Raw genomic sequence first — 15,526 nt, forward strand, 5'->3', positions numbered from 1 at the left:
CCCCCTCCCCCCCCAGCACCCAGCCTCCTGTTAAGTGAGCTATAGCAGCCTGTTAAGTCTACCTGGAACGAAGGCCAGAAACTGTCAGCCCTTTAGTTCTGGAAAGAGAGTTGATCTCACTTGTCACCCAAACAAAAAGCAATACTTTTAAAACTATCCACACATGAAGCTTCTCGGCATAAGACCTGGCAAATGTAGATGCCAGGACCGTACCTGACCCAGAGAACCTAACAGACTTGCCAGAAGTCCATGTGCCCAGACTGAAGAGGACCTGTGGGTCAGGAAAATACTCAGCCTGCCATCTTCAGGAGAAACCCAGGAAGGACGACCCCTGATTACTTTTTTTGCGCTTGGTAAAAGGAATCGATGATATCTTTGTACTTCTCTAGGACGGTGAGCCGTTTCAGCTTCATTGTGGGACCTAAAAGAGAAATTGGAAGAAACGAGTGAGGGCTGGGCTCTGAGATGTCTGAGAAGGTGTGTGGTAAACATCTAGACTCAGTGAGTCCCAGAACTCTGGAATTAAGCCAGACCAACACGTAGCCATCCTCCAAGATGGCCCATGGTGATCCCTGCTCCGTGGTCACACCCCCGTGTGGCTCCTTCCCACACTGTGCCAGGGTTGGTCTAAGTGACCGGTAGAATACAGAGGAAGTGGGGTAATTTACATGACAATAACTGATAGGCAAATCATCTCTGCATTTCAGTGAAAGTTCATAGGATGTTGGATGTAATGCTTTGATTGCTTGTGATGGGGTAGGGGAAAGCCCTGGCCAGGGAGGGCCTCTGGCATGGTCTTTATGAGAGGTCTTCCTCATATCACTTTTCTTGGCCTTGGTCCTCTCCTCTAATGCAAGGTTAAAAGGGCTCTGATTTGGGTAGCTTCAACTCCATTTTGTGCTAACTCATACTTGGCTGTGTAACTGGAGACTTCAAAATCAAAGCCATTTATATAAACTGCTTAGAGAGGACACCTATCTGGTTGACCTTGCGTTCCATTTGCTGGCACAAGACAACCAGATAAGCTCAGGGTCTCTGATAGCAGCTCAGCATTATTGTGGATAGTTGCATCTGGGTTCAGCCTTGATGGGTTGGAGAGAATCTCACTGAAGGAGCCATTTACATACCCACCCCACCATGCCATGAACACCCTGAGATGCTACAGCCAAGAGCGACTTCGTCCATCCAACTGAGGCCACACCAGAGGCCTTTTCTGGTTCTGTGGACCATGGTCCAGAAGGGCTTCCACCCTTTACCTGTTGCATGAGCTGACTTTACAAAAGATTATGGTGGTCTCACTCCCTAGAGCCAGATGACTCCAGCCCAAACACTAACAGGAACTTGGTGTCTGCCTGGTGGTCCCATTGTGATTTCAGGGGAAAATGGTTCCTTAGTCAAAACAAAGTTAAATGTTATAGGTTCAAATTAATGAATTCCAGCACATATCTTATACACTGAACACGTCCTACCTAACCACAAGCCCAGGCACTGAGCAATCGATGTCCTCCCACAGGAAGGAGGTGGGTGTCATCCAAAGTGCCGTCAGGGACCTTCTGTTTGCCATGGCTGCTTCCTAGTGGGCACCTCCCAGGCTCTGCCATGGCCTCTGCCCTCCTGCACAGCCCCTGCAATAGTGTAAAGAAAACACCTACCCAACTCTCCACCCGAAATGGAGAAGTCCCTCTCAAGAACGGCCCACTTCTGGATGCGGTAGGGTCGGGCAGCTGCATTCATGTTGACTCTCTGGATCCCCTCTTCAATGGCCTGATACACGGCCTCATCCTTCTTCCCCACGACCTCTGATACTGTGGTGGCTTTGCTGCCCACCCTCTGGCAGAACTCCACAGCTTGTTCCGTCAGATTATCAGTTGGGTCAGAGGTATCAGGGTCCAGAGTGCACTGAAAAGCCAGAGATAGATCAAAACCAAGCCTCACTCCACAAGATGTGTGCCCTGGTCTTGGAGGAGGTCGCACTGCTGATCGTCAAGGATGTGGATCACTGTGAGCTCTGTTTCAAAGATCTGGTTCTAGAATGACTAGGATGCTACTCGAACTGCGTTGAGCCCCGTGGTGGGCTGGAAAGAAGGGAGGCCTGAGATTGAGATGACTTCAGCCAGTGAGATCATCTTTTAAAACAGGGACCATGGGGCTTCCCTGGTGGCGCAGTGGTTGAGAGTCCGCCTGCCGATGCAGGGGACACGGGTTCATGCCCCGGTCCGGGAAGATCCCACATGCCGTGGAGCGGCTGGGCCCGTGAGCCATGGCCGCTGAGCCTGAGCATCCAGAGCCTGTGCTCCGCAATGGGAGAGGCTGCAACAGTGAGAGGCCCGCGTACCGCAAAAAAAAAACAAAAACAAACAAACAAAAACCAGGGACCATAATTCTGGCCCCGTCTACTACCCTGGTATCAGATACCAGATTGGTTATCTGCTGAGGGGACTGAGGGCAGCAACACAGTGTAAACTGGACTGTACTGGAACACACAGAAGATCATCAGGGCAGCATACTATTAACTGTATTACCAGGGGCAGAAGGGATTTCCATGCGCTACGGCTACCCCTTAAGGCAGGCAGCACTGACTAGCTATTCCAGAATACAGTCATGAGATCCAGACATGTCCTGGCTGAACATGGCTTCTGCTGGGGCCAGACCCACAGACCACCCACTCCTCCAGAGCCGCTCCTCCAGAGCCAGACCCCTCCCCCACCCCCACTCCAACACACCTTCAAGGTGAGCAGCATGGACAGGAACTTCCTCTGGTCCCCGATCAGCACGGCATTGCTGATGATGGGTAGCTCTGTCTTCACGGCCTCCTCAATGGGCACAGGGGGCACATTCTCCCCGCCAGCCGTGATGATTAATTCTGGGGAGGCAAGGCCAGGCCCCCGGCACAGGCTTTAGTCCAGGTGCTCAGGCTAAGTGCACCCAGACTCTGCCTGGAGAGCCGACCCTCTAAGCAAGACCCAGGCTCGATCACACATCTGCCTGCGTGATTTCCAGAAAGGTGTTTACCCACTCACCGAGCTTCAGTTTCCCCTGGGAAATTGGGGCATGGGATTCCCATAGGGATGCTGAGGGCACTGTATCCACTTGGGCAAAGTAAGCAAAGCACCTCTTCCACGGAGGTGTCCCCAACTTACTTCCCTGGGAGAGCCAAGTTGTTTATGGGAAACTTCTTTGAAATCTCATGCTCTATTTTAAATTTTATGTCCAATTTGTGTTCTACTCTGCCACATATCCATGTTTGCATATAAAAATACATATTTATGTCCTTAAATTTTCTGGAAAGACTTGCCTTGTTTATCTAGGGAGTTTGAATCCCAGCTCTGTCATTTACTAGCTGGGTGACCTTGGGCAAGTTACTTAACCTCTCTGGTTGTCCTCATTAATAAGTCGAGGTAATGATAGCATCCTTCCCATGGGAGACAATAGTAAGTAAAATGATGCCATTCAAGGTGTGTGGCACTTAATAAGGGCTCAACACTTGTAGTGGGTATAAATTGTGGTGGCAGTATAATTCCTCTGATGTCCCAGCACAGCCTCGAACCCAGCCAGAGGCGCTCACCTTTGAGACGCCCAGTGATGTAGAGGAAGCCGTCGGCGTCCAGGTGGCCTGAGTCGCCCGTGTGCAGCCAGCCGTCGGCATCAATGGCCTCACACGTCTTGTCCTCCATGTTCAGGTAGCCCATGAAGATTGTGCGGCCCCACAGGCAGATCTCTCCAATGCCCTCTGCATCCTCATTCACCAGCTTCACCCGGCAGCCCGGTACCACCTTGCCGGAGCTGGGGGGATGGAGGGGCCGGGAGGCATGGTCAGAGGGAGCAGTTTCCTCCAAGCCCTGGATCAGCCCCTAGTCTGATCCATCTAGTCTTCACTGATGGCTAGAATGTCCTTTCCCAGGATTTTTGTAATTTAATAGTGTCCTCAGAGCTGAGAGGTAGGGCCAGTTAAAGGTTTTTAGGTGAATGAATGAATCAGTGGGGGAAATCCTAATGGGACAACTTTAAGCACTGTGATGGGCAAGCAGGGAGGGCAGGTATTTAAGCACAACAGAGAATGCTTCAACTCACTCCCTAGAGCTGATTGCCCCCTACCCCACACCAGAGGACCAGCCCAGTCCCCCCAGCTCCCATCCCAGATGAAACCGGGGCTACCAGCAATGCTGGGACACCCTCTAACATACCCCACCCTACTGGAGGGAGGGGCCAAAGGGATATTCCTCCATCAGAGCCCTGCTCAGGGAGCCCCTGGGCTGCAAGGCTGTTTGCAACCACAGACCCAAGTGACACTGTCGCAGAGACCATCCCCACGAGACTCGGGCCTGGCCAAGGGACTTGGCCCAAGATAGAGCTGTTGGCACTCAGGGACCCATAGTCCAGTGGCCTGGGCTCAGGGACCTAATCAGCAGGGGGGCACTGAAGGATGTCAGCCAGGACGTGCGGGCCGGCATAAGCACTAAAACCTGGGCCACACCTGTAGAGCCGGTAGTTGTAGGGGCTGGACATGAAGTGAGGGCCCGAAGTCTCGCTGAGGCCGTAGCCCGCATACAAGCGGATGTTGAGGCCCAGGAAGAAGTGCTGTGTCTCCGTGGTCATGGGGGCTCCTCCATAGAAGTTTTTCTGACACTTGGCAAAGCCCAGTGCCTGGCGGACTTTGGCTAGCACCAGGTAATCTGCCAGTCGGGTTGTGAAGGGCTTCAGATCGCTGGTGGGAGAGGGAAAATGGCTCACAGAAGACAACACACACACACGCGTACACACTTGCGTTAAAAGGGTGGGTGTTCAGTGGGTACCCGGAATGGCCATTCCAATGATCTATTCTGATTGGTTAGTGGCAATGCTGAATCCACTGCTAAATATTTTTAATATTGGCTCTGCCTGTGAACATGCATGCACGCCTAGGTGTGTACATATAGTTACGTGCAAACACGTCTTGAGCTGGGAAGTTAGAAAACGAGATTCAGCTGTGTATGCGTGCACAGACAACACAGATGCATGCAAGTTTGCACACACAGTAATACACACTTGCAGAGACTTGAAGTATATATGCACAGACACAAACATGTGTGTGATCCCATTTGAAGCTCTTGAATGGGTCATTCATGCATATTCACTTTTCATGTCTGTGCAAATGAAGCACTAAGTGCACAGACACGTGTACATGTCTCATGAGACATGATACCATTTCACAGATACACTAGTAATGGAAAATATTTCTAAATTGGAACAGGTCAGATGTATGCCATTGATCCTCCCACAGCACTGGTTGGGAATTTTAAAGCAATCGAAAGGCTATGGGCAAGAGATGAGTGGTCACTTTGGATTATGGGAAGGCTGGAAAACCCCCATCACTGTGACCCCTTCTCTACAGCCACCTACTGAAGTCAGGAGACCCCTCAGGAGGCTGCCAGGAGCTGCTCCCGGGGAGGTAAATGCCACCCCAGCAGGAGCAAGTCAGTCCTTGCAGTCAGACCCGAAGATGGGGTGATGGTCTCCTGTGGGATCTGGCAAGAGAACAGGGGTTCAAGCCCAGCCACTGATAGGGTCTCTGTGCAGGGGTCTGGACAAGCCTGGCCAATGGGGCCTGGACAAACCTGGCCTATCAGATCCTAGGTTGTGTCCTGGGGTTATGACCCAGCCCTGCTGCCTGCCTCCCCAGGCCTCTTGCCCCCTGGCCCTCTCTACCTGCTCGGGCAGGTGAGGTTCTGCTCCAAGGTCACCGACATGGCCCACAGCAGCATCTTGCGCCGGATGAAGCCAGACTGAGCTGCCACCTCCTGGATCCGCTCCATGATCTTCTCCCACACCCGCGGCACCCCCATGTGGGACGTGGGCTCCACTTCCCTCAGCGTGTTCACCAGGCTCCCCTGTTCGCAGCCAGCGAGAGACAGAGCTGTGGTTCAGAGCTGGCCGGGAGCCAGGAGGCCCCTGTCACCAGAGTCAGCGTGCACACACGCAGGCATCCTGTATACAGTAGCTCACACAGGTGTACGCACACACCGTATGCAACTCATGTCACATACTGTCGGCTACGACTCAACAGCCATCTACTCACTGCTCTTCTTTGCTAAGAGAACCTTGATGTTGCTCAGGTACCAGGGTGGCCAGATGCTTCAGAAGCACCTCAGTCCCCTCCCAGTCCTGGGGGCAGTGACTTTTTATTAGTCTAACTCAAACATGGTAATCCCATTCCCTTAAGCAGTGACTCGTTGATGAATGGACATGGGACAACATTTGGGCCAATGTAGGGGAGGGGGAAGTCTGCTAGGGGGCTCTGGGGACGTTCTCCTCATGGTTAAAAGAAGGATCCCAAGCACAGGTGTAGTTTATGAGGCTGGGATGCAGGGCAGGGCCTTGGCCATCTGTGACCATCCTGTGATCTTACTCTGAGGGTGGCCTGTCCTTGATGGCACTGTGGACCCACAAACCACTCTGACTCAACTTTCCTTTATGTAATATCATCAGTTTCCCTTCTTGTTTGGTCATCTGAGTCAGGCTGTGCTAATTGCAGTTGAAAGAATTCTGACTGATAAACACATGGGGAACCAGCATGCTCATGAATGCACACGCAGGGCCCACAGACACAAGCACACACTCAGGAAGGCCCTTGCACACACACTTGGACACCCACTTAGGCAGAGAGGCAGACTGACCTTCAGGGCATCAGTCTCAGCAAAGCAGACCTGGGCCCCCCACTGGATGCCTGTCCACAAGTCATAGATCTGGGCAGCAATATGGCTGAGGGGCAGGTAGCTGACCACCACCTCCTGTTGGATTTCTGCGGGTTGGATGTCACCAGCCTGGCTGCCATAATGTGCTGTCCATGTGATCTGGCGGACAGGCAGATGGGTCCTGGCGGTGTCTACAAAGCCAGCCCTGGAAGTGTTCACATCTGTGGCCACCCTGCGGGCTTGGGCTATTTCTTTGGAGTGTTCTTTGAACACCCTAGAGGTTGTTCACCCTCCTGGGCATCTCTGCAGGAAACACCCAGGGACAGGCCTCCCCCTCCCAACCCCCACCATTTTGCTGGGCTCAGTCTGTACCACAGACTTAAGGGTTGTCCTACTTATCCCAGCTCCCTGAGCTGAGGGGCTAAAGGAAACTCCCTGAGAATTGTTAGGGCAGGGCCATTGCCCAGATCCACCCATAGCCCACCCCCACCCATCTGGGCATCTGTCCTACATTGTCTTGACTCAGCATCACGCCCTTGGGGTTCCCAGTGGTGCCTGACGTGTAGACCAACACGCAGCACTGGTTAGGCTGCTGGGCATTGATGATGGTGTCCAGGGCCTCCTCAGTCACCTCATTCCCCAGATCCATGAACTCCTCCATCTGCAGCCAGGTGGGAGAGTGCAGGCAGCCCAGGTGAGCTGGGCAGGCTCACACAGACCCCACCTGCCCCACACGAGCCCTCTACCCATACCGTGTACACATTGGCCATCTTTGTCGGAGGAGGTTCTTGAAATATCACTACTGCCTTCAGATGTGGCAGGTTTTTCCAGATCTGTATTGACAGGAAAAATAAATGGGGTTTCATTTTAAAAAGTCACCTCTTGAGAAGAGCCCCATCTCTAGGTGTTAGTCAGCCTGGCAGGCACCATGTGGCAAAGGTTGTTGGTCCCCAGCTCTGACCTTTCACTCAGCAAGACACTTGCCACCCTTCATGCATGGTTCCCCATCATGAGAACTTTGGAGCAGCAAAGGTGGGATAAGCAGGGGGCAAGGAATGACTTCTATTAAAGGAAAACCAGACAACCTGGGGCCTGGCTGAGTGCAACAGGGGACTGTGTGACTGCAGAAGAGAGAAGAAAGGAAAGGGTAGAGGGAAATCAGAACTCAGTTATCCCACTGAGTTGACGTGTCAGAGGTCAGAGCTCAGGAAAGCCAGGGTGCCTGGAATTTGTGGGACAGAATACCAGACAGGAGAGAACTATGCAGAGAAAGAGTTCTAGAAATTTCTTTAGGGGTCCTCTTGATTCTTTGGCGGATTATCAACCTGCACAGGCATAGGTGAAACTCCATGAAACTAGATGAAGAATAAATGCTGGAGGAAGATCAATGACTGGGGCTAGAAGACAAACAAGAGCATGTATGGGGCCAGAGCTGTTTGTGTCTCCATCAGCCAGAGTGGAGGGACCTCTGGAAATAGAGACCCCAGAAGGGTCAGGTCTTAGGTCTGGGGCTAAATTAGCCTTAGAGCAAAGGCTATCTAAACCTGCTCTGAAAGGCTTAATTAAACACAAGTCTCAAAATGAAATTGAAAGAGAGAAAAAAAAAGGAAAAAATTAACCTGCAGGAGAAAACTAAGAAGCCTAACATATGTGTAATTGGAGTCCCAGGAAATATTTTTTTAATTGAAAAAAGTCTGAGAAATTTCCAAATTTGATTACAACTATAAATCCATCAATTCAAGACTCCCAGTGAACCCCAAGCAGGATAATCACAAAGAAAAACCACACCAAGACGCAACATAATCCAACTGTTGAAAACCAGTGACAAAGGAAAAAATCTTAAAAGTGGCCAGAAAAACAAGATACACCATGTGGAAAGGAACAAAGATAAGAAATTATAGACTTCTTATCAGAAGCTATGCAAAGTAGAAAACATTGGGATGAAGTCTTTAAAGAGCTGAAAGAAAAAAAGAGAAACCCTGACAACCTAGAACTATAAACTCAATGAAAATATCTTTCAGAAAATGAAAGCAAAAATGAACAAGTTTTCAGACAAAGAGAAGCTGACAGAATGCATTGCCTTCAGACCTGTATTGCAAGAAATGTTGAAGATTGACATATATATGCTAATGTGTATAAAATAGATAACTAATAAGAACATGCTGTATAACACAGGCAACTCCACTTCGCTGTACAGTAGAAACTAACATAACATTGTAAAACAACTATACCCCAATAAAAAAATTAAATTAAAAAAAAGAACGAAAATTCTTAAGGAGGAAGGAAGATGAACCAGATGAAAACTTGGGGTCGACATAAAGGGACGAAGAGTGCCAGAAATGGCAAATACGTGGGTAAATAAAAAGACTTTTTTTCCTTCCTTTAAAATTTCTTTGAATGATACTTGATGGTTTAAAATACTGCATTGCAGGGGTTATAACTCACATAGAAGTTAAGTATAAATGACAATAGCACAAAGTATGGGAGAGAGAAGGAAGTACACTGCTGTAAGAGTCCTACATTATATGTAAAGTAGTACAATATTATATTATAATATTATTTGAAAGTAGACTGTGATGAGTTAAAGTTGCATATTGTAAGCCCTAGAGCAAACACTAGAGGGAGAGCTAGTAAACCAATGGATAGAATGGATTACTCAAAAACAAACCAAAATAAAAACAGAAAACTCCATCCAAAGGAAGTCATGAAAGGGGAGAAAAGGATCAAAGAATGTATTGGACAAATGGGAAACAGCCAACTGGTAGTTTTATAGACAATTTTGTCAGACTGGATTAAAAGGCATGACCCAGCTATACGCTATCTATAAGAGTCTTGCTTTAAATATAAGGACACAGGTAAGTTAAAAGTGAAACAATGCAAACATATATACCATGCAAACATTGATCATAAGAAATCTGGAGTGGCTATATTAATTTAAGACAAAGTAACTTTGGAAGAACAGTTGCCAGAGATAAAGAGGGACATTTCTTTTTCTTTTTCTTTTTTTTTTGGTGGTACGCGGGCCTCTCACTGTTGTGGCCTCTCCCGTTGCGGAGCACAGGCTCCGGACACGCAGGCCCGTCGGCCATGGCTCACGGGCCCAGCCGCTCCGCGGCATGTGGGATCTTCCCGGACCGGGGCACGAACCCGTGTCCCCTGCATCGGCAGGCGGACTCTCAACCACTGTGCCACCAGGGAAGCCCAAGAGGGACATTTCTTAATGATAAGGGGATTAATTCATCCAGAGGACATAACAACCTAAATATGTGTATACATAACAGAGCTTCAAAATACACGAAGCAAAAACAGAACCAAAAGGATAAATAGATAATCCACAACAATAACTGGAGATTTCAACATTCCCTTTCTCAGTATTTGTTAGAACAAGTAGACAGAAAATCAACAGGGATATAGATGACTTAAACAACATGAGAACACTATCAATCAAGTTGACATTATTAACATTTATAGAACATTCTACCCAACAACTGCAGAATGCACATTCTTTCAAATATACTTGTTGGTATTGTTGGTATTGTTGGTATTAGATGATATGAAAGAATTCTTTGACTTGTGTTAATAAAGGTGATAAAGTTACTGTGATTAAGAAAAATGTCATATATTTTAGAGGTATTGAAATATTCAGGGGGTGAAATGCTGTGATGTCAGAGATTTGCCTTCAAATACTTCAGCAAAATAGGTAAATTGATGAAATGAGTGTGACAAAAAAAACAGTGATGTTGATTAAATCTGAATGATCACTCTATGAGGGTCCACTACACTCTTCTCTCTATTTTTGTTTGTTTGGAAAGTTTCATAATACGAATTTTAAATAATTACCTAGGGTGGACATTTCTGATTCTGGGTAGGTCTGGGCCTCGGTTTCTTCACTGGCAAAATGGGGCGGAGGGAGGGCATTGGGATCAGATCAACCATCTATGCCGAGGGGCTGTCTCCCTGAGGGATGGGGCAAAACTATTGGGGGGCTTTTTAAAGCTCCACTGCCCTCCCCACCCTGGGGTTCTGAGATGAGCGCCCACGCTGAGGAGTGTGTGGCTCCCTCGGGTAAGGCTGAGGACGAGAGCTAACACCATTGCTACTTGGTAGCTGAGGCTCTCAAGGAATCTTAAACCAGTGGGGCTTCAAGCAAAGCTGGCCTGGGGGCGCCTGGCATCTGTGAAGCCTCCAAACCTGAGGAAATCAGGGCCCCAGTGAGTCCTAGGGGGCCTGGGACACCCCTGCTGTGCACCGTTCTCTAAATATTTGTCCCCTTTCTATGAAGTGAAGGACCCGAGTGCTTGGGGAGGGGGAAGGCGAGCAAGGGGGTGCTGAGGACAGCTCGGGTTCACCTCAGTCTCTCAGAGCCGTTCACTTTGGGCCACCTTATCTGCACCCACATCTCCTCCCCCAATCTCAAGCATTTATCCAAGTCAGACAGAATGGAGGCCCTCAGAATAAGGGAACCCTGACAACGGGGTTCAAAAGGAGTGGAGACAGAAAAGGACTTCTCCACGCAAGCTGAGAGAAGACCTGTCCTGCGATCCAGATCCCACAGTCCTAGGAGGTTGGAGACCACTTCTCCCGCCCTCAGGTACAGGTGGGGAGCTGAGGTCCAGGTGATATCTCCAGAACTAGGGCCAAGCCAACAAGTCAACCCGGAAGCCTCCTCTGAGATGCAGGGAGCCTTGGGGAATCTTGCAGGCTACTGGGTGTAGCTGGGGCACAGAGGTGCCCTCAGGCCACTGCATGCCAGCGTGGTGCCCATGGGGACAGATCCAATCAGGGAGGGACCTTAAATGAATCAGGAGGCGTCAATGCTCCAGAAAAGGCCCAGCTGCCCCAAGAGGCACTGTTGAGCTCCTCCGGTGCCCTGCTATCTTCAGAAGACCCTGCGGCACTTGCTGAGGCTTAGCCCAAGCCCCATCCTGTGGCACCCCACACCCCCACTCCCCATTGAGACTCAGACTTGGGTGCTCACGTGTCAGAGCCCTGAGCCACCCTCAGGGCACACAACCCTTCCCTGAAGGGAAAGCCATGGGGAACAGCAGGCTGGCTGGGGGATGTGGGGTATGTCTCTTGGACATTCTAGGCCTCAATTTTCAGACCTGGAAAATGGGTCGGCGCCCATTGCCCTGCCTTGCTCTGTGTGCGTGTGGTGGGGCGGGTTGCTGTTGAGAATGATGGAGGATTCTGGCAGGGAGGGTGGAAAAGCCCTTTGTAAGCTGGAGGTCTGTGAGGACGCCCAGCCTGACCCCCGTGGCCCTGGTCCCTTTCCCCCAAACCTTCAGGATCTTTTCCAGCTGCTTCTGCGTGTCGACCACGATGATGTTGGCACGGCAGTCATGGGCGATGTACTGGCAGGCTTCAGGGGAGCTGGTTGTGTAGATGCCAGTGACGATGCCACTGCAGGAGACCCAGGAGGATGCGTGTCCGGGCAGGTGCAGCGGGCCACCCCCTTGGCCCAGAGAGCTCCCGTGGCCCAGACAGGCAGCTCAGCACAGTCGCCCCAGGTAGAGTGGAGACAAAGGTGGTGCTGGAGAGGGCCCCGGGGAAGAGATGGGATGCTGGGGATGGGGTTGGGGGCCCCTAAAATGAGATAACGACCCTCTCTCCGCTCTCTGCCCACCTCCAACCCACTGGAGACCCGGCCCCTCCCTCAGCCACTCACCCTGCAAATACTGTGCCCACTGCCGAGAAGAACCACTCCGGGGAGTTGAAGCCGAGGATGGCCACGCTGTGGGCCCGCTCCAAGCCGAGCTCCAGGCCAAAGGCAGACAGGCCGGGTCAGCCTCTCATTCTCACCAAGCCCCCCTTCCAAACTGCAGGGACCCTGCCACCCACCTGAGGGACCACCTCCTAGGCTCCCTCATTAGAGAGTGCCCTGGGGGACCAGTCACTCAACAGTGACTTGCTGCCCCTCCCAGGGCCTTCCCGGGGAGCCCATCCCTCAACCCAGTGCACCAGGTTTCCCAGGCCCCTTGAATGGGACAAAAAACGAGAAGCTCGTGTCACGTCCTGGCACATGGCAAGGGCCCAGTGAACGTAAACCCTCAGCACCAGGTCAGAGCGGGCAATTAGCTCTATAAATGGGCTGGTTTTTACTGTTATCCTTTCTAAGGGCTTGCCCAGTGGGGTGTCAGAAGGAGGCCTGTGAGGGCCAGAGCTGGAAGGCAGGGCTAGGGAGGGGAGAGGCTGTGCCTTGAGGGGCTCCCTCACCTTTAGGAAGCCCTTGGCGGCTTTGCGGGCCAGCAGGTAGTATTGGTTGTAGGAGATGTGCTCCCACATGCCCTGTCGCTTGAAGGCCAGAGCGCTGAGGTCCCCGTACTTGTCCAGAGCCTCGTAGAACATCCGATGCACAGTGTAGGGAGTCTGTGGGCAGCTGGGGTCTACGCGCAGGTGGACGCGCCCATCGGCCCGAGTTGTCCACAGCGCCTCCTCTGCAGGGTCCGGGAGACCACAGCTTGGATCGTGCCAGCCCAGGGTTGTCCCCAGGGGACCCTTGGTCCTATCTTAAGCAGAGCTCCCAGGCCTCTGGTCCCAACAATGCCTTGGGCACTGGGCCAAGGGGGCTGGCAGACACATCAGGAGGCTCCCTGGAGGGGGAGGTCTGACAGCCTTGAAGGACGGGCAAGCCTTTAGGGATGCAGCAAGGAAGAGGAGAGAGAATAGCTGGAGGGGAGGAGGAGGCCTTGGGGACCCTAGACATTTTCCTGCTTTCATGCCAGCTGGGATTTGCCCCCTGAGGGTGGGCAGTCTGCAGTGGATTTGTGGGTGCCCCAGAAGAGTGGGACTGTCAGATCCTTTGGGGTTTCTACCCTTCCTCTGCCTCCTGAGAATGGGTTGGGGACAGACCAAATTGACAGAAGTTCAAAGCATCAAAAATAGCCCCTTCCAAGGGGTTAGAGGAAACTGAAAACCAGCAGGCTCTGATCACTAGCCTGGAAAATTTCCCAGGCCCAGGAAATAATCTAACCATCTCTGCTCATTCTTGCCTAGTGCCAGGCCCCATGCGAATCCCTCACATGGGGATCTCATCTAGTCTGCACAACATGGGTCTGGTAGCCCCCTTTTACAGATGGGGCAGCTGCAGCTCAGAGAGGTTTAGTCATTTCCCCAAGGTCACACAGTGGGAAAGGTATGCCTGATGCCAATGCTCACACTTGGGACAGTGTCCCGGGCACAACCTAGCCTTTTTTACTGTGTGTGGTAGGTGGGAACAGAGCTTTAACATTTAGCATGTGAGATGTGAGGTGAGCTGTTGAACCTCTGAGTCTGTTTTCTCAAGGGAAGGGTGAGGGTTTAGTTCTCATGGATGATATGAGGGTCAAAAAAATGAAAAAGCCTTGGCATATAGTTGGGGCTCAATAAATGCACACTTTTGTTCTTCCTCCTTTTTCCAAGTTCTCCAGATCGTTTGCAAAGGAGGCTTGGATGGGTGGTCTAGAGCCTTTTGTCCATGAGGCCACTCTTTGGGGCCATGGCGGTCATTCTAAAAAGGTGACCCAGGGCCTCCCTGGTGGCGCAGTGGTTGGGAGTCCGCCTGCCGATGCAGGGGACGCGGGTTCGTGCCCCGATCCCGGAGGATCCCACGTGCCGCGGAGCGGCTGGGCCCGCGAGCCATGGCCGCGGGGCCTGTGTGTCCGGAGCCTGTGCTCCGCAACGGGAGAGGCCACAGCAGTGAGAGGCCCGCGTACAGCAAAAAAAAAAAAAAAAAAAAAAAAAAAAAAAAAAAAAAGGTGACCCAAGGGTGGGGGAGTGAGGGCTGACTAGGACCACAGGGGCTACCCTGCCACCTGCTAGCCAGACGCATGCTGAGATGGAGAGGTCCCACCTCCTTGGATGTCCATCTCGAGGCGGGACCAACAGGGGTCCTGTGACCAGCCCTTCCCTGAGGCAGCAGATGGACTGATGACATTGTCCCCCACTGTTCAACACTCTGAGGATTCATGTGGACCCTGAAGTTGGCAGAAAGAGGTAAAGGTCCTGGGGCTGGGACAGGAGAGCCCATCCTTCCTCCCATGGAGGCCAAGGATGGGGGACAAGGGGACATATTCTGGCCCAAGCAGAAGAAGGGAATGTCTGAGGCAGGGGAATGTCAGCCTGGGAATGTGGGCTGGGGCAGAGACAAGGTCACCCAGTGCCAGGCCTTGTGTACTGACAGAAGTCAGAACCATGCTGGCTGACGTCCACCACCTCCCCAGACTGAGACCCACATCCCCAGGTGGAGGCGTGAGCCGGGGCTGCTGAGGACCCCTCTCCAATCACTTCTCAGACATGTCTAAGCCCCTTTCCCATATCCTGGGACCCCAGCCTGGCAGATCCCAGTGATCAACCTCTTTAGGGTCTCCAGCCCCTGCCACAAAGGTGAAAGTCCATTCACATGAGCAGACCAGGGCAAAGACAGAGGCTGTGGAGTCAGGTCAACGTGGGCTCCAGTTCCGTTCTGCCACTCCTTGCTGTGTGACCTTGGCAAGTCTTTCTCCTCCTAGCTCCATTTTAATCATCGTCAAGCGCCAAGGGTTGGCAAGGTTATGGAGAGACTGTAGCCCTCATATAGGTGGCAGGAATGTAAAATGGTGCAGCCGTATTGGAAGCCAGTTTGGCAGTTTCTTAAAAAATTGAACATAAATCTACTATACAACCCAGCAATTCCACCCTTAGGTATCAACCCAAGAGAAATGAAAACACACATCCCCACAAAGACTTGTACATGAATGTTCATAGCAGCATTATTTATAGTAGTCAAAAGCGGGAACAACCAAATGTCCATCAGCTGGTAAGTGAAAACTAAATGTGGCCTCTCCACACAACGGAATACTATTCAGCACTAAAAAGGAACAAAGTACTGATACAGG

General features: G+C 51.3%; 1 protein-coding gene across 1 annotated transcript in view; it reads right to left on the minus strand.

Moving 5' to 3' along the window:
- Positions 1-335: 335 nt before the first annotated feature.
- Positions 336-15,526, minus strand: part of ACSBG1 (acyl-CoA synthetase bubblegum family member 1) — a 49,452-nt gene continuing 34,261 nt past the window's right edge. The window contains exons 3-14 of the mRNA XM_060096935.1: positions 12,888-13,108; positions 12,340-12,428; positions 11,954-12,074; positions 7,424-7,504; positions 7,183-7,332; positions 6,654-6,830; positions 5,686-5,867; positions 4,475-4,705; positions 3,566-3,783; positions 2,724-2,863; positions 1,653-1,899; positions 336-421 (exon numbers count right to left, since the gene is read on the minus strand). Of these exons, the coding sequence (XP_059952918.1) occupies positions 336-421; positions 1,653-1,899; positions 2,724-2,863; positions 3,566-3,783; positions 4,475-4,705; positions 5,686-5,867; positions 6,654-6,830; positions 7,183-7,332; positions 7,424-7,504; positions 11,954-12,074; positions 12,340-12,428; positions 12,888-13,108 (1,943 nt within the window). The remainder of the gene's footprint in view (positions 422-1,652; positions 1,900-2,723; positions 2,864-3,565; positions 3,784-4,474; positions 4,706-5,685; positions 5,868-6,653; positions 6,831-7,182; positions 7,333-7,423; positions 7,505-11,953; positions 12,075-12,339; positions 12,429-12,887; positions 13,109-15,526) is intronic.

This window comes from Mesoplodon densirostris, chromosome 4 (assembly GCF_025265405.1).
Source record: "Mesoplodon densirostris isolate mMesDen1 chromosome 4, mMesDen1 primary haplotype, whole genome shotgun sequence".
NCBI lineage: Eukaryota > Metazoa > Chordata > Mammalia > Artiodactyla > Ziphiidae > Mesoplodon > Mesoplodon densirostris.